We start from the raw sequence: 18,956 nt of genomic DNA on the forward strand, positions 1-18,956 counted from the left end.
TATTTCTAATACTCTGTAGGACTTGATAATTTAGAATAGTCAAAGTATTTTGATAAAAAGCAAAATTTAAAACTAGAATAAATATAAGTCTGGAATAAGTTAGTATATAGATTATGGCTTAGAAATTTAAGTTTTTTTTTCAAATAAGAAATACTTCAACCATGAACATTTTTTAACTAAGGCGTTATGAATGATTTCCCTTTCAACATATAAATGTACCTTTTCTCTCCATATATAAAACTTCGCTATCGCTATTTTTCCCGATTGTATTCTAACAACAACAACAAAAAGGAATAATTAAAATCCTACAAATTCTCCACAGTTTCAATTTCAAGAAATAACAATAAAATCTCTTCATTTGAATTTTTTTTTTTCTTGTGACTACAATACCTTCAAATATATATAATGTTACTTGGTTTTTCACAAAAGAACTTCTAGTCTCACTAAACAAAATAACACTGAAAACACTACTAAAACTAATAACCACTAAATAAAGATATTTTCCTTCGAACCCAAAAGATTTTCACAATGTACCAAGCAACGACAAATGAATGTTATTCATTTAACGACAACAATGAATCTAAACAAAATTAACTAATAGACTTTTTCTCCATTTTATTTATTCGTTTTTTTTTATTTTTCTCCACTTTATTGTATGTGAAAAACAAAACGACAACATATATAAAACCTCATCCTACTTCTCCTTCGTGAAACACACACAAAATACGCGCGCGCGCATTCTTCTTTCAATGCCCGAAACATCAATTTCAAACAAAACAAAAATGTATATATGAAATGGTCATTCTATGGTTCAACTACTACAACAACGACGATGATGTTGATCCTGATATCCTTCTTTATATGTGTGGGTGTATGTGTATGTGTGTGTGCATATGTTTATTGGTGCCAATGTGAAAAAATCCCCATTTCCAATAATGACGACCACCTACCAACCAATGGACCAATTTTTTTTACAAAAATACACCTGCATTGTTTTCCCAAAAATATGTGTATGTGTGTGCGTGTATTATATGTATGTGGTGTAACTCCCCCACAAAACCCCTACGTCGTATATGAATCGTCTGCTATTCTACAATCATCAATGAATCGGGAATTGACCAAAAATGAATCTATTCGATTGCGCCACAGGTAAAAAGCAAACTGGCGGTGTCACTCTAACCGGCACAAATTCTGTGGGCGGCGTTGTCGGTGGTGTGGTCCACAATGCGTTGACGTCGGGTGATATACAAATTCATGCAAATGTAAGAATAAATCTCAACGTAAATAAATAATTATATTTTTTATTATGTTTTTCCTAAGTATACAAAAGATATATTTGGATTTATATAATTTTTGTTTAATTATTGTTTTGCACAAGAAAAATCAAAGAATTACTAACCAAAATTTTTCTCTAAAAAAATGGAATGAAATCATTTTGTGTTTTATCAAAAAGAAATCTATGTGTGTGTGTATATATTTTGTTACTTCTAAAAATTTATTCCGGCACCAATGTTTTCCAACAAAAAAATTACCTTCATACAAATTTTATAATTATTATATTTTTATGTATATGTGTGTATATTTTTATATTGATTTTCAATTTTTCCTTCTCATAAGAAAATTGAATATTTTCTTTTGAATTTAATTGTATTATTATTTATTATTATTGTATTGGCTGGTGTCCCTCTTTCCATATACAAAAAGAAGTATAATTTCTGTGATCTGGCAATTATTAACAATGCACAACTATTGCCTTTTTTAGTAGGCTCTAGCATTCTCTAAACACAAAGAATGAGATCAAAAGAGAGCCAAAAACCCACCTGCATATTTCTTTCCTCTTATCTGCGCGTATGTGTGAGTGTTATTCGGAAAAAAAAACTTTGTTTGTTGTGTTGTTGCTGTTTGTCTATGGTATTCTAATTAACTAAAAACAAGAACCAACCAACCACCCACCCACCCACCAACACACGCTCACACACTTGTTTATCTTGCCTGATCATTTAATCTCTTGTTAATGTCACTCTCGTTCTTTTTAAATTCGTTATGTCTGCCACACAACCACAACTCACTAGCTTCCAATTCTCTCACCAAATCTAACCTAACCTACTCACTCTCTCTTTCTCTCCCTCACAATAGAATGAAAGCAATGCTTTCAGAAACTATTTCCGGTTTTTTAGTTTCTTATGATAGTTTTGACTTTTGTTTGTTTACAAAGCCTTTGCTTTTATTTTATTGGTTTTCGTTTATTTAATTTTTACAAACAATACTTCCAGTGATAATTGTAATTTTTTTTAAATGGCTATGAAAATGTGGAAAATTTGCATGGATATCGTAACGCTGTATTTTTTCCTCTTGTAATATTAGCGATATAAAATCGATTTAATACACTTACGAATATTTGTATTAAATTTTGTAAGTATCTTTGTGTACCCAAAACAAACAAGAAAAGAACTAATTTGCTCCAGCTAACATTAACACATAGGCAAACACCACACATATGCCACAAATTCTTCCAAATTTTTGATGAACACCGAACTAGGAAACACATTTTTAAAGTTTCTAACAACGAAACCACCACACTATACACATACATATATAACCAATTCAATTTCACATATATGTTAAAGAGGTTTTCTTTGGACTCTATTGATAATAAATTCTATTTATTTTATCATTTTCTGGCCTACGAAACAATGCTTTTCATATGTGAGAAATTTGACATTAGTATCTTTATCTATAAATTGACATACACTTATATGGTTATTATATCTTCTTCTATAAGATTACAGGCTAAGTACACATTGAAATATAATTTGAGTATACAAAGTAATATCCAGACTACACACACATTTTTTTCTGAATCAATCACGAAATTAATTGGTCCAATTAATTTTTTAATGGAAATATCTTCAATCACAGAAATAACAATATCAATTAAAAAATTAATTGATGGTCAATTAAAAAATTAATTGATGGTCAATTAAAAAATTAATTGATATTAAATTAAAAAATTAATTGATGGTCAATTAAAAAGTAAATTTTTCTGATTGATTTTGGTTTCAATTAAAAAATTTGTTGAATCAATCAAATTTTTAATAGAATATTTTTTAAAACTCAATTAAAATTTTAATTGGATAATTTTCGTGAATTTTTTTTTTTTTGTGAAAATGACCCAAAAAAAATGTTCAGTAAAATCAATTTTTGGATCTACCGATCCCATATTGGCTAATTTCACATCTTGGCCTAAATTATGAAAGGAACTTTTTAACCGATTTTTGGTAAACTTAAATACTAGAAACGAAATGAAGGGAATCTTTTAAAATATTTTAATAGTTTTAGGTCGTAAACCTTTATTGTTAGCACCTCCCCCATTTAAAATCATAATTTATTATGGTTTTAAATTTTTTAATAAATAAATAAATTTAACACCAAAATATAACACTGGATATTACTTAAATATTTCTAACTTATCTACAACATTATCACAACCACCTTATTTTATTTTCAAATTAAATTAAAATCATTTTGAAAAACTTCCCCCGAAAATCAATAAAACATCTTCTAAGTGAAATTTAAAAGTAAACAAACTTTAATATTTCTTATATGTCCCGCCTATTCCATAACCCTCCCTCAAAAAACGAGCAAAAATAATCCCAAAATATGTGAAGCGACGTTAAGAACAACAAAAGAGAGAGGATGTATGCCACCACCACAAGTGAAAAGAAAAATGTCCCTGTTTTTGTTTTACTCCCACTCCATGTACCAAAAAAGAAAAAAAGACTCCTATTGTATGCCAAACAATAACCAAGATCAATCTTCACATTCAAAGAGAAAACTATAACAAAAACTTTTGTGTTCTTCAAATCTTTCCATATACCCGATAATTACAGCCACTTTGCGCGATGATGCTTGGCGCCAACAGAGAAGCCTCAATGAACGTGATCTACTCAGTGTGAATAGCTCCTATGGCGGCGGTGATTATCGTTTAACCAGCAGTAATCGTTTGTATTCCTCGGCGGATAGGGATCGTTATGAATTGCATCGCGAAAGACTGGAAAAATATCCTTTAACTCGCACGGCACGTTTAGATGTCCAACATAGGAACACTTTCAATCGCACAAACCACGATCGGCAGTCAACGGCATATGGGCCCCTGGGTGCGGCCAAGGGACGAGATCTTCTTGCAGACCCTTTGTATACGGGGGTAACTGCCAGGCGGGCACCTCCTCTGGCCACAGCGGCCCAAAGAAGTGGAGCAGGCGCCGGTAGTAATAGCGGCGGCAGCAGCAGCAGTTATTTGCACAAACAGACACATACACCATACACACAACCACAAATTGTGATCGGCGATACGCCATTGAGTGCTAAGACCTCGGCCACATCATCACTGTATGATCGTTATATGGGCAGCAGTGCTGGTGTTGGTGGGGCCAGTGGGGTGGGCACAACAAACCAAACCATGACATCTTCTCTAAGCGGATCTGAAGGGGCCACACGTACTTTAAGTCGCGAACGTAGTCTAGTCGATAGCTATTGGGATGAATCAGCTACACCAAGCTCAGCATTGGCCACAAATAAAGCTCAGGATTCCCGACGCTTTACCGAGCGTAGAATAAAGAAGACGGTGCGCTTTGATGCCCATGACATAGACAATACGGGTGTTGATTCGCTGGTGGTGGGCAGTCTGACGACTTCGTCTTTGCCTCCAGTGACCACCATTTTACCCTCGACAGCGGTTGAGGTGGGTGCGGCCAATATACTGACCAGTGCAAAATTGCATGCCCATTCCTCGTCTGCCTCTTCCTCTGCCACAAACACTGCCATAAATATTCTAAGCGACACAACTTCCAATAGTGCTGCAGCTGCTGCCAATAATCAATGGTCCCGTTGGGAAGCAGAGCGTCAAGGTAGCCAGGATTCAGCTACCAAGGATTCGGGTATAGAGACTAGCAGTACATTTACCAGTAGTGAAGATTCAAATCGTGGAGATGGACCCAAGGTAGCTAAACAAAGAGAAAACAAAAATCAATCAAAGAAAACTATCCAAAAACCTGCTGACTTGGAGTCTATGTGCATATGAGACCCCTCTTCTGTTTTTTTTTTTTCTAATTGTTTCCTGTGAAACAACCACAACACCTTTGTGATAACGTCCAATGTACATTTTCTAGATCACTTTTGTATCATAATTTATGTACAAATATTTTTAATTTTACCTCGGGGTTTTTATCGGTTTCTCTGTGATACAATTCTTTAAAATCCCAGTTTTGATTGTTTTCCGTCCGATGGTTTTTTTCAGATTTTTGAGTTGGTTTGTACATAAAGTCCATATATTAAAAAAAATCCTTGAATTTAATATATTTAATACAGAATTTTTTATTTTGAAAACCATAAATATAAGTTTAACCTTACATATTATAGAAAACCTAAAAAAAAACAATACATACCAACGCTATATATTTACAACAAAAATTAAACAATATACAAAATCACTACACTGAAAATAAACATTTACTTTATATCTACTGCCTTAGTTTAATATAAATTCTTATCATTTTTCAACACTCCCAAATGCTTTTATTGTCGTCCACTTTACCACTCCACTGCATGTATGTTTGGATCATATATTTTTGTATAAATCGACTTTATGTATTGTTGCACTAGTTTTTCTAAATATTTCAGCACCTTTGGTTTTACATGGGATAAAAATTGATTTACTCTGAAAATCATATTAATATAAAATATAAAATTTAATTAAAAAATTTGATGCTGTTTTTATAAGATCAGCACTGAAAGAAAATTTTCGTCAGAACAGAACAAATTAATTCGTTAGCTCTTTGTGTTTTAGCCAATAAAGAGCTTTAAATTTCAAATACGAAAAAGTCTCTCTATTCGAATTTTTTATACCCACCACCATAGAATGGTGACGGGGGTATATTAAGTTTGTCATTCCGTTTGTAACACATCGAAATATCTATTTCCGACTATATAAAGTATATATATTCTTGATCAGAGAGAAATTCTAAGACGATATAGGCATGTCCGTCTGTCTGTTGTAATCACGCTACAGTCTGCAATAATAAAGCAATCGTGCTGAAATTTCGCACAAACTCGCCTTTTGGATGCATGCAGTTCAAGTTCGATGATGGACTATATCGGTCCAAGTTTTGATATAGTCCCCATATACACCGAACTCCCGAGTTGGGGTCTTGGGCTTATATTTCTAGGGCTTCTAGAATCGATAGCTTCTATCCAATTCGCCTGAAATTGGAAATCTAGAGGTATTTTAGCACCATAAAAAAGTGTGCCAAAAATGATGACTATCGGTTGATGTTTAGGTATAGCCCCATATAGACCGATTTCCCGATTTTACTTCTTGGGCTTCCGTAGTATTTATCCAATTTGGTTTAAATTTGAAATCTAGAGGTATTTTAGGACCATAAAGAGGTGTGCTAAAAATGGTGAGTATCGGTCCATGTTTTGGTATAGCCCCCATATAGACCGATCTCCCGATTTGGGGTCTTGGGCTTATAGAATCCGTAGTTTTTATCCAATTTGCCTGAAATTGGCAATCTAGAGGTATATTAGAACAATAAAGAGGTGTGTCGAAAATGGTGAGTATCGGCCCATGCTTTGGTATAGCCCCCATATAGACCGATCTACAGTTTTTACTTCTTGGGCGTCTAAAATCTGTAGTTTTTATCCAATTTGCCTGAAATTAGAAATGTAGAGGTATTTAAAAACCCTAAAGAGTTGTGCGGAAAATGATGAGTATCGGACCATGTTTTTATATAGCCCCCATATAGAGCGATCTCCAGATTTTATTCCTGGGCTTATGGAAACCGCAGTTTTTATCCAACTTGCCTCAAATTGGAAATCTAGAGGTATTTTAGGACCATAAAAAGGTATGCCGAAAATGTTGAGTATAGGTCCATGTTTTGATATAGCCATCAGATAGACCGATCCCCCGATATTACTTTTTGGACTTCTAGAAACCGTAATTGTTGTTCACTTTGCCTGAAATCGAAAATCTGAAGGTTTTTAGGAATACAGATAGGTGTGCAAGAAATTATTTTATTTTTTAGGCTTCTAGAATCCGTAATTTCTATCCAATTTGCCGGAAATGAGAAATCTACAGGTATTTTAGGACCTTAAATATGAGAGCCGAAAATGGCGTGTATTGGTCCATGTTTTGGTTTATCTCCCAAATAGACCGATCTCCCGATTTTACTTCTTGGGCTTTTAGAAACCATAGTTTTTATCAAATTTGCATGAAATTTTAAATCTAGAAGTATTTTAGGAACATAAAGAGGTGTGCCGAAAATGGTGAATATCGGTTCATGTGCACTGATAATGAAAATTGCTTGAAACTGAATTATAATTTCCAGATTTTACTTTTGGTAATCATTTAAATAATGGGGGTAAAAATTTACAGATGTTAGATTTTAAATCAAGGCGTTATTTTATTTTCATTTCATTTTCTTGCACACTTGCACACGATGTTTATGATTCCTCTAAAACTCAAACAAATATGGTTCGTATAAATCCAGAATCTGATCTAGTCTTCATAGGTAAAATCTTTGATTTTATCTTCGGGAAGTGTACTGGTTGAACTGATCTGCTTGTCACCAAATCCCCCTGAAATTTTCACAGGAAACTATAATATTTGATTCATGGTGGTGGGTATTTAAGATTCGGCCCGGCCGAACTTACTGCTTTATATACTTGTTTTAATGTAAAATAGACTTTCTGTACTAAATATTTAGGTAAATAAAATATCGTGGTATCACTGAGACTATGTAAACTTATGTAAGTGAAATGTGAACTCTAGTCCATTCAACTCAGAATCAGGACTATGGAGTCTATTCATTTCCATATTTTCTCAACACTTTGGGTGCGATAGAACTTCTCAGAACCACCAGTCGATCTATTTATTCGACAATTATGTAAATGTAGAATAGGGTTGATAAACATGATACTTTTGCTCTTAATAGCCCTACGGAACATTTGGTACCTTTTTCAAACTTATGTGAGTACATAAACTATAATATGTATACAGGCACTTTCGATCCATAATCAGGGCTATATGGTCGATCGATTTTTGGGCTGGACAGAACTTCTCATAACTATCAGCCGATTGCTCCGTCCGAAAACTGTTATACTGTAGAACTGGTAAACTTGATACTTTTGTACTATTTAGGTAAACAAACTACCCCGCGACATATTCTTCAAACTTATATAAGTGCATAAATTGAAATATTAAATCTAGTCCTGTCAGAATTACGATATGGAGTCGCACAAAATTATGACGACTCCGACTTTTAGACTTCTCAGAACCATCAGTCAGCTCGCCTTGGCCTTGCGTGTTCTTCGTTCCGTTTATTTATTGTTTTCATGGTAAATTTAATAATATTTTCAACCTTCATTGAATTTAGCATTAGAAACAGGACGAATGGAAGGAAAATAGTCGATTTTAAACTCCCCAGCAAGTACTTCTAAAGGCACAACTTAAATAAACACTTCCCCATATGTCCTCCCACAGATGTTCATTATTTTAACTACACATGGTGGTCAGAGTATAATAACTTTGATCTGACAAAATATGTGCCTACAAGAAATATATGCCGAACGACTCAGAATCATCTCCTGAGTCGATCAAGCGCTTGGTGTCCGTCCGTCCTGACACATAGTGGTCAGGGTATAATAACTTTGATCAGCCAAAAAAAAGTGCCTACCAGAAATATTGATTTTAGACTCCATAAAATATATATCGATCGACTCAGAATCACCTCCTGAGTCGATCTAGCGCTTGGTGTCCGTCCATGTATTAATAGGTTGGCTGATAAGTCCCCGGTCTAAGAAAGAAACACACATTTTTTTTTATCAAAATTCGTTTTTATTATTCAACGACCGTATATAACGACCTTCCAATTTTTTGATACCATTTTGCCTCAAAATAGGCCTCAGTTACGGCGATCACCTCGTCATTGCAGCCAATTTTTTTCCCTGCGAGCATCCTTTTGAGGTCTGAGAACAAGAAAAAGTCGCTGGAGGCCAGATCTGGATAATACAGTGGGTGGGGAAGCAATTCGAAGCCCAATTCATGAATTTTTGCCATCGTTCTCAATGACTTGTGGCACGGTGCTTTGTCTTGGTGGAACAACACTTTTTTCTTTTTCATATGGGGCAGTTTTGCCGCGATTTCGACCTTCAAACGCTCCAAAAACGCCATGTAGTAGTCACTGTTGATGGTTTTTCCCTTTTCAAGATAATCGATAAAAATTATTCCATGCGAATCCCAAAAAACAGAGGCCATTACTTTGCCAGCGGACTTTTGAGTCTTTCCACGCTTCGGAGACGGTTCACCGGTCGCTGTCTACTCATTCGACTGTCGATTGGACTCAGGAGTGTAGTGATGGAGCCATGTTTCATCCATTGTCACATATCGACGGAAAAACTCGGGTGTATTACGAGTTAACCGCTCAGAATCATCAAAACGTTGTTGTTTTTGGTCAAATGTGAGTCCGCGCGCCACCCATTTTGCACAGAGCTTCCGCATATCCAAATATTGATGAATGATATAACCAACACGTTCCTTTGATATCTTTAAGGCCTCTGATATCTCGAACAACTTCATTTTACGGTCATTCAAAATCATTTTGGGGATTTGTTGATGTTTTCGTCGGTAACCACCTCTTTCGGGCGTCCACTGCGTTCATCGTACTCCGTACTCATTTCACCACGCTTGAATTTTGCATACCAATCAATTATTGTTGATATCCCTGGGGAAGATTGATTTTTGTTTTAACTCAAAAAAAAATTTTTTTTGATTGATTTTTTAAGTTTTGATTGATTTTTTAATAATAAATTAAATTTTTATTCGAAAAATTTTGGTTATATTTTTTCTATATACTTAGAATATCAATTTTGCTACTTTTGCAAAATTTTAATTAAAACGAAGTTAAATTCTGATTTTTGGCTCGACATAAGAGCCTATATCTTGTTCAAATTTTGAGCTTAATGGGAGACATGTTCTGGTCTGCAAATTTGGGAAATCTAACCAAATTTCTATCACAATCAATAAGGACCGATTCTGACCCAAAATATTGACTTGTGTTCAAATCGATTGGTTTAAAACTGCGACCTTATTTAGAAAAATGTCTTCACAGATGGACAAATTGAAGAATACAAAAATATAAGGGAGTAAATCAATTTAATTATCTCATTATATGACAATATATGTACTCCGTATTTATTCTATATTAATGCTTATATTTTTGATTTGCCTCAACAAAAGATTGCTTATTTATATCTTTATTTTTTTTTTAATTATCTTCAAAAAGCTTCTTTCTTTGTAAAATAAAGAGTTTCTTCTACGTATGTGCTCTCTGAGAAAAAAAAACCATGCATTTGTTAATATTTACTACTTTCCCAAAATTATATTGAAAATGAAAAATGTGTATTTTTTACTTTTGGTGTAAGCCTGAAAACAACTGACTCTAGACTAAGCTTTGTTACATTTGAATATCCTAAAAAGGAAAAACAAAAAAAAAACAAATGTTGTATTGTTATCTTCTATAAAAATATGAAGAAAAAATGTTTATACTTTTCTATCTGTCTTTCTATTCTCTCTGTATAGTTGTAAGAATGAACGAAAAACAAGAAAACCCAAAACTTTTGTATAAATTTTAAAAACAAACAACAAAAAAAAAACAAAAACGAATGATGATTATGCTTTAGTTAAAAATTTTTTTATACTAACCCAGATAAATCAAAATTTTTCTAAAAACCAAAAACAAACAAAAATTAATTACTCAAATATTGACATTTTTATTTTTCATTTTATATGTATTACTATTTAAAACCAAACCAAAAACGAATTGCAAAAAATATCCTTCTTGCGATCTCACATCCCTACTTGACCTGACCTGCGATTCGTTCCGATCCGATTCGCTATGACCCAACCCCATCCATGCATAATGACCATGAAATATATCCACAAAACAAAACAAAAAACAATCAAATTTATTACAAAAAAAAAAACTAAAAACCCTGTAACAATAGCATCCGGTCAATTGGCAAATATCATCGGACAATGCCCGCATGATTGGTCATATGATATTACGCAAATACTATGATGGCGAAGATATTTTAGGCTTAAAAGTTGTGGGTGGCCAACCTCTACCATATGAGAATAGTTCAATCGCTGGTGGTGGTGGCAATAATGGTGGTGCTGTAGCCAGCGGCGGCGTTAGTAATGTAAATTATGGTGCTATAGTGGATAAAGTTAAACGAGGATCAGTGGCCGATACAGAGGGCCATATAAAACCAGGTAATATATACAAGAAAAAGACTCGATAGTACAAACACCGCCCCTACATAATCATTTTTCATTCTTCTTTCCCCTCACCGCAAAACACGTCAAATAAACTTAGGCGATGAAATTGTCAAATGGAATGGTCATTTGCTACAAAATAAGACAGCCGATGAGGTCTATGATATTATCGATGAGAGTCGTTTGGACGCCCAAGTTGAATTGGTTGTCTCTCGACCCATCAACAATGTCAGTTCTACACCTACACCGGTGACAGCAAATAGTGGTGGTTCGGCGACATCTATGGCAGCGACAAATATTAATACATCGGCGTCGAATGCATCTACAGCGGCGGCTCGCAAGGTTCCTAGCAGCACCATTGCTAGCTACATAGCCGGTAGTGCTGTAGTCAGCAGTGGTGGTCGTTATGTACAACGAAAAGGTATTTTATTTAAATATTTTGTGTTTATTATAATAAACCTAAAAAAAACGAAAAGATTTCGACTATATGATGTGACTGTAACCAAAATTGTTTAGGACAATATTTAGGACATCAATACATCCATCATACACATAATATACACAACCAATATATACATATACATATTTAATCTTATGAAAATTGTTTTGAATCATATAGCATATAAAATTTCTCGATTTTCCGATTATTTATATAGTAATCCCCGCTTAATTACCTCATTAGAACTCTTAATTTTTTTTGGTAATTTTCTGAACAAGGAATTTATGTATGTTCGTTTAATTACTTCAAATAGGTAAATAAACAAATGCGTTTAATTACTTTAACGGGATAAATATGCCAGGCTTTACACAAAAGAAAATTACAAAGCAACATCAAAATGTAATACAAACAATTCTAATAATTTTAAAAGTTACAAACAAGATATATTCTATAAAACAATATACCTTGGATATCTTTCAATATATTTGATGTTATTTAAAGGGATCTTTAATTTTAGTTTGAGACTCTGGCTTTAAAAAAATTATTTTTCAAATGTTCAGCTCCTTCTCTCCTTAAAATTCTGGATTTCAATTTTTAATTTAATAAGTATAGAGGGTGGCTGTAAAAAAATTAAAGAGCTAAATTTTTATGCGCGTTAAGGTGAGTACTATGTTCGGTTTTTTTCACCAAAACACTAAATTAAAAGTACAAATATATTTATGAATACAATTATATTTTGATCGAGTCTTGCCAAATAATGGATGGAAAAGATCCAAGGAATTGATTGCAAATAATTTTATATTTCTAAATTAGTTAATTAAAAAAAGTAACCATGAAAACAAGCTGGTTTTCAGCTTGAAAACGGAACATAGTACTCAGCCTTAATATAAATTGTAAATAGCTAAGACACAAACCAGACATATTTAGCCGCGCACCAATTGGGTTATGGTACACAGAAACACATTTCACGAATATTTTTATACCCTCCACCATGAGATGGGGGTATACTAACTTTGTCATTCCGTTTGTAACACATCGAAATATTGCTCTAAGACCCCATAAAGTATATATATTCTGGGTCGTGGTGAATTTCTTAGTCGATCTGAGCATGTCCGTCCGTCCGTCAGTCTGCTGAAATCATGCTAACTTCCGAACGAAACAAGCCATCGACTTGAAACTTGGCACAAGTAGTTGTTATTGATGTAGGTCGGATGGTATTGCAAATGGGCCATATCGGTCCACTTTTACGTATAGCCCCCATATAAACGTACCCCCAAATTTGGCTTGCAGACCCTCTAAGAGAAGCAAATTTCATCCGATCCGGCTGAAATTTAGTACATGGTGTTAGTATATGGTCTCTAACAACCATGCTAAAATTGGTATACATCGGTCCATAAGAGAAGCAAATTTCATCCCATCCGGCTGAAATTTTGTACATGATGTTAGTATATGGTATTAAACTACCATGCAAGAATTTGTCCACATCGGTCCATAATTATATATAGCCCCCATATAAACCGATCCCCCGATTTGGCTTGGGGAGCCTCTAAGAAAAGAACATTTCATCCGATCTGGCTGAAATTTGGTACATGGTGTTTGTATATGGTCTCTAACAACTATTCAAAAATTGGTCCACATCGGTTAATTATATATAGCCCCCATATAAACCGATCCCACGATTTGGCTTGCGGAGCAAATTTCATCCGATCCGCCTGAAATTTGATACATGGTGTTAGTATATGGTCCATATAATGACCATGCAAAAATTGGTCCACATCGGTCCATAATTATATAGCCCCCATATAAACCGATCACCAGATTTGACCTCCAGAGCCTCTTGGAAGACCAAAATTCATCTGATTCAGTTGATATTTGGTACGTGGTGTTAATATATGGCCTCAAACACCAATGCAAAAATTTGTCGAAATAGGTCCATAATTACATATAGCCCCCATATAAACCGATCCCCAGATGTGACCCTTGGAAGAGCAAAATTCATACGATTTGGTTGAAATTTGGTACGTGATGTTAGTATATGGTATCCAACAACCATGCTGGAATTGGTTCATATCAGTCCATGATTATATATAACCCCCATATAAACCGATCCCCAGATTTGACCTCCAGAGCCTTTTGGTGAAGTATATGATATTTAACAACCATGCCAAAGTGGTCCATATCAGTCCATAATCATATATAGCCCCCTTATAAACCCGAGATTTGGTTTTCGAGCCTCTTGGAGGAGCAAATTTCATCCGAGTCAGTTGAAATTTGGTACCTTGTGCTAGTATATGGCCGTTAACAACCATGCCTAACTAGGTCCATATCGGTCTATAGTTATATATAGCCCTCAGATAAATCGATCCCTAATCACACAAAAATTGGTCCATATCGAGTTTATATATAGCCCCCATATAAGCGACCCCCATATTTCAATTCTGGCTCTCTACGTACCGTGCAAAACTCCATATGGATTCGTAATTATTTGTAGACTTACTTACACATACGTTTTTTTCTTATATATACCACGTATGGACTAACTCACAATTTAGAAAACGATTTAAGATACCACAACCCAAGTAATTCGATTGAGGACGACAGTCTTTCGTAGAAGTTCCTACGCAATCCATGGTGGAGGGTACATAAGATTCGGCCTGGCCGAACTTACGGCCATATATACTTATTCCAAATAAAGTCTGAAATATTAAAAATTTAACTGATTCAGCAAATGATGAGGCTGGAAATAATGCCAGCGAAACGTTGGATGGAAATAATGGAATAATTCAATACTTGTTTTATTCGCATTTTAAAGTGACCTTGAAAGCCCATTAAAAAACATACCAAAAACAAAAGCTAATAAAAAAGAAAAAAGGTCGATAAACTAAATATACTAACAAATTTTTTAATTGAAACTAAACCAATTACAAAAATTAATAGTATCAATAAATTTTTTAATGGTATCAATTAATTTTTAATTTACTTTCAATAAATTTTTTTATTTATACTATCGTTTCCGTGATTGAAGACAATTAAAAAATTAATTGGATCAATTAATTTCGTGATTGAATCAGAAAAAAATGTTTTTGTGTGAAGATGAGCAAAGCATGGCTTTATATATTTTGACTACTTTTGACCAGCAATATATTAAATATTTTCCTGATACCAAAATATCCTGGGCAGGATTGCACAGTGGCCCGATTTTATAAAAATTAAGGGTCCATTAGTTCGGTTTTATTTCTACAATATCTCAATTGTTATTGTGTTTTTGATCTATGTGACCTTATTTTCTGAAAATGCGGTATCAAATTTGTTGCATAGTTAATTTATTACTGGTAAAAACTAGTCAAAATATATATAACCATATTTTGGTCGCCTTAGCATAACTCAATTAACCCATTCGGTGCGCGGCTAAATCTGTCTGATTTGTGCCTTAACTATTTACAATTAATCTTCATGTACATTAACATTTTCACACACAATTTTTAACTATATTGTTCAAAAGCTAAATTGTCGGAAATAACATCAAATTCTAGAATAAGTTTAAAATTGTTCGACTTGGCAATGTTTGACACGAAGTATGACCGTCAAACGACCGACAAAGGCATCACACGCTATACGAAATTGGCTCTGCGGTATTTTGGCCCATTGCCGGCGAAGCACCATTTTGATCTGATCGCCACTTTTGTAGTTTTTAGTACCAACCTTACTCTTCAAAATGCCCGTGGCGCTAAATTCCAAAGAATTCAGATCTGGAGATTTTTAAGCTTGGTTGACGTGTGTGAGTGCGATGGGTTGAGTACTGTTGCAATGTCCATGGTCTGCTTGTTTATTTTGACTCCACGGTTTGATGAATACGAGCGACGTCGGGGCCTAAGTTCTATTCAAAAACTGTTCTATTTGGAATGATTTTTCATCGGAGCCACCGTGGTGCAATGGTTGTCATGCCCGCCTTGCATACACAGGGTCTTGGGTTCAAACTCAGTTTCAAGCAAACACCAAAATTTGTTAAAAAAAATTATCCCACCTCTGTAATGCTGGGTACATTTCTGAGTGTTTCAAAGCTTCTCTAAGTGGTTTCACTGCAATGGGGAACGCCGTTCGGACTCGGCTATATAAAGGAGGTCCCTTGTCATTGAACTTAACATGGAATCGGGCAGCACTCAGTGATAAGAGCGAAGTTCACCACTTTGGTATCACAATGGACTGAATAGTCTATGTGAGGCTGAAATATCGGGCTGCCACTATACCTAACCTAACCTAACCTATCGGAGAAAACCAAGTTCGTAACTTTTTTACTCTATCCAGTCTAACTTTTCTGTGGCCTCTTTCACTTTGTGGAATTTCAAGCTAATTTTTCAATATGTGTTACCTCCATTCCCGCTATATGTTTAGCTCACGAGAAAGTTTTCTACCACTGCGACGTGAATTTCGATCAAATTTGGTGTTCACTTTATAGGTCATTTCTGGTATTGTTACCATCCACTTTTTGCACCGCTGCAATACTGCCGGTTCCAGCCAAATATAAAGCAATCACATTATCAAACAAGTATATACAGCAGTAAGTTCGGCCGGGCCGAATCTTAAATACCCACCACCATGAACCAAATATTAGGGTTTCCTTTGAAATTTCAGGAGGGCTTGAGGACTTGAGGACACAACCCGAAGATAAATTTAAAGATTTCACCTATGAGGACTATATCAGATTCTGGATTTATAAGAACCATTTTTGTTTGAGGTTTAGAGGAATCATTAACATCTCTTGTAAGTGTGCAAGAAAATTATAAAATAACGTCTTGATTTGAAATCTTAAATCTGTAGAAGTAAAATCTGGAAATTTTACATTGAGTTTCAAGCAATTTTCATGATCAGTGCGCCTTATACACCCTCAAGAAGTGAAGTCGGGCTATATGGAGGCATTACCAAGTGGACCGATAAAAACTTAATCCGATACACGTTTTTATGAGCCTAAAATACCAGAATATTTACAATTTCAGGCATATCAGATAAAAACTACGGTTTCTAGAAACCCAAGGAGTTAAATCGGGAGATCGTTCTTATGGGGGCTATACTAAAATATGGACCGATACTCACCATTTTCGGCACACCTCTTTGTGACCCGAAAATACCTCCAGATTTCCAATTTCAGGCAAATAGGATAAAAACTTCGGATTCTAGAAGCCCAAGAAGTAAAATTGGGGAATCGGTCTATATGGGGGCTATACCAAAATATGGATCGATACTCACCATTTTCGGCACACCCCTTTATGGTCCTAAAATACCTCTAGATTTCCAATTTCAGACAAATTGGATAAAAACTACGGTTTCTAAAGCCCAAGACCCCAAATCGGGAGATCGGTCTATATGGGGGCTATACCATAATATGGACCGATACTCACAATTTTTGGCACACGTATTTGTGGTCCTACAATACCTCTAGATTTCCAATTTCAGGTAAATTGAATAAAAACTGCGGTTTCTATAAGCCCAAGAAGTAAAATCGGGAGATCGGTCTATATGGGGGCTATACCAAAATATGGACCGATACTCACAATTTTTGGCACACGTATTTGTGGTCCTACAATACCTCTAGATTTCCAATTTCGGATAAATTGAATAAAAACTGCGGTTTCTATAAGCCCAAGATAAAATCGGGAGATCGGTCTATATGGGGGCTATACCAAAATATGGACCGATACTCACAATTTTTGGCACACGTATTTGTGGTCCTACAATACCTCTAGATTTCCAATTTCAGGTAAATTGAATAAAAACTGCGTTTTCTATAAGCCCAAGAAGTAAAATCGGGAGATCGGTCTATATGGGGGCTATACCAAAATATGGACCGATACTCACAATTTTTGGCACACGTATTTGTGGTTCTACAATAACTCTAGATTTCAAATTTCAGGTAAATTGAATAAAAACTGCGGTTTCTATAAGCCCAAGAAGTAAAATCGGGAGATCGGTCTATATGGGGGCTATACTAAAACGTGGACCGATACTCACCATTTTTGGCACATCTCTTTATGGTCATAAAATACCTCCAGATTTCAAATTTCAGGCAAATTGGATAAAAACTACGATTTCTATAAGCCCAAGACCCCAAATCGGGAGGTCGGTTTATATGGGGACTATATCAAAACCTGGACCGATATAGCCCATCTTCGAACTTGACCTGCCTGCAGACAAAAGACGAGCTTGTGCAAAATTTCAGCACGATTGCTTCATTATTGAAGTCTGTAGCGTGATTACAACAGACAGACAGACAGACAGACAGACAGACAGACAGACAGACAGACAGACGGACAGACGGACATCGTTATATCGTCTTAGAATTTCTCCCTGATCAAGAATATATATACTTTATATAGTCGGAAATCGATATTTCGATGCGTTACAAACGGAATGACAAACTTATTATACCCCCGTCACCATTCTATGGTGGTGGGTATAACAAAGAGCTTCCAAAAGGTATTTTGGATCCCCAACTTGTGATCCGGAAGTAGTGCAAATTTGGATTATCTCCAATGAATTTTACATGGTCCTCCCTGCAAAAAAAAGAAATTGGTAGTTGTTCTAAAGACAAATCATTAACATCACTTCATAAAATGTCCTCGGCGCTTCTACGCCAGTTTTGCACAACTTCCGGATCCAAAAAGAACATTTCCACCTTTCCTTCCTTTTTTGGAGCCGCTTTCTTTGCTGGATTTTCATAGGATGGAAGTACTTCGTTTCCGGATCCTTTACATTGCTTTAGAAAATGTGCCTTGGAATATTTTCCCATTTAAACTAAACAAAAAATGAACAATTCTAATAATTTGAAAACCTTCTCATAAGAACTGCCATGGATGTGAGAAAATCAATTTTTATTGTTTTGTTTCTTTTTTTATAGTTATAGATTTTCTATTCGTTTTTGTGACATTTAATTTAACTTCAACGGAAAAAATGATGGAGGATCCCGGGATGCTCTTAAAATAAGAATTTCTCATTTAGTTGCTGGGCACGTTATTCCCATCACGAATAACTTTATTTCTGAATGTAATTGATCAAATTGCTTTTGCATGCTTGTAAACAATAAATTACACTGTCACGGTTCTCAACCAAAAAACAGATATTACCTTCAACAATATAATTGAATTGACAGTTTTCAAATACAATTGAAATGTTCTACTACACAAGTAGGTC

General features: G+C 34.9%; 1 protein-coding gene across 1 annotated transcript in view; it reads left to right on the plus strand.

Moving 5' to 3' along the window:
- The window catches only part of Rim (Rab3 interacting molecule), a 196,056-nt gene that overhangs the window by 107,053 nt on the left and 70,047 nt on the right, over positions 1-18,956 (plus strand). The window contains exons 7-9 of the mRNA XM_075290574.1: positions 1,158-1,262; positions 11,062-11,329; positions 11,433-11,753. Of these exons, the coding sequence (XP_075146689.1) occupies positions 1,158-1,262; positions 11,062-11,329; positions 11,433-11,753 (694 nt within the window). The remainder of the gene's footprint in view (positions 1-1,157; positions 1,263-11,061; positions 11,330-11,432; positions 11,754-18,956) is intronic.

The sequence above is a fragment of the Haematobia irritans genome, chromosome 1 (assembly GCF_050003625.1).
Source record: "Haematobia irritans isolate KBUSLIRL chromosome 1, ASM5000362v1, whole genome shotgun sequence".
Classification (NCBI taxonomy): Eukaryota; Metazoa; Arthropoda; class Insecta; order Diptera; family Muscidae; genus Haematobia; species Haematobia irritans.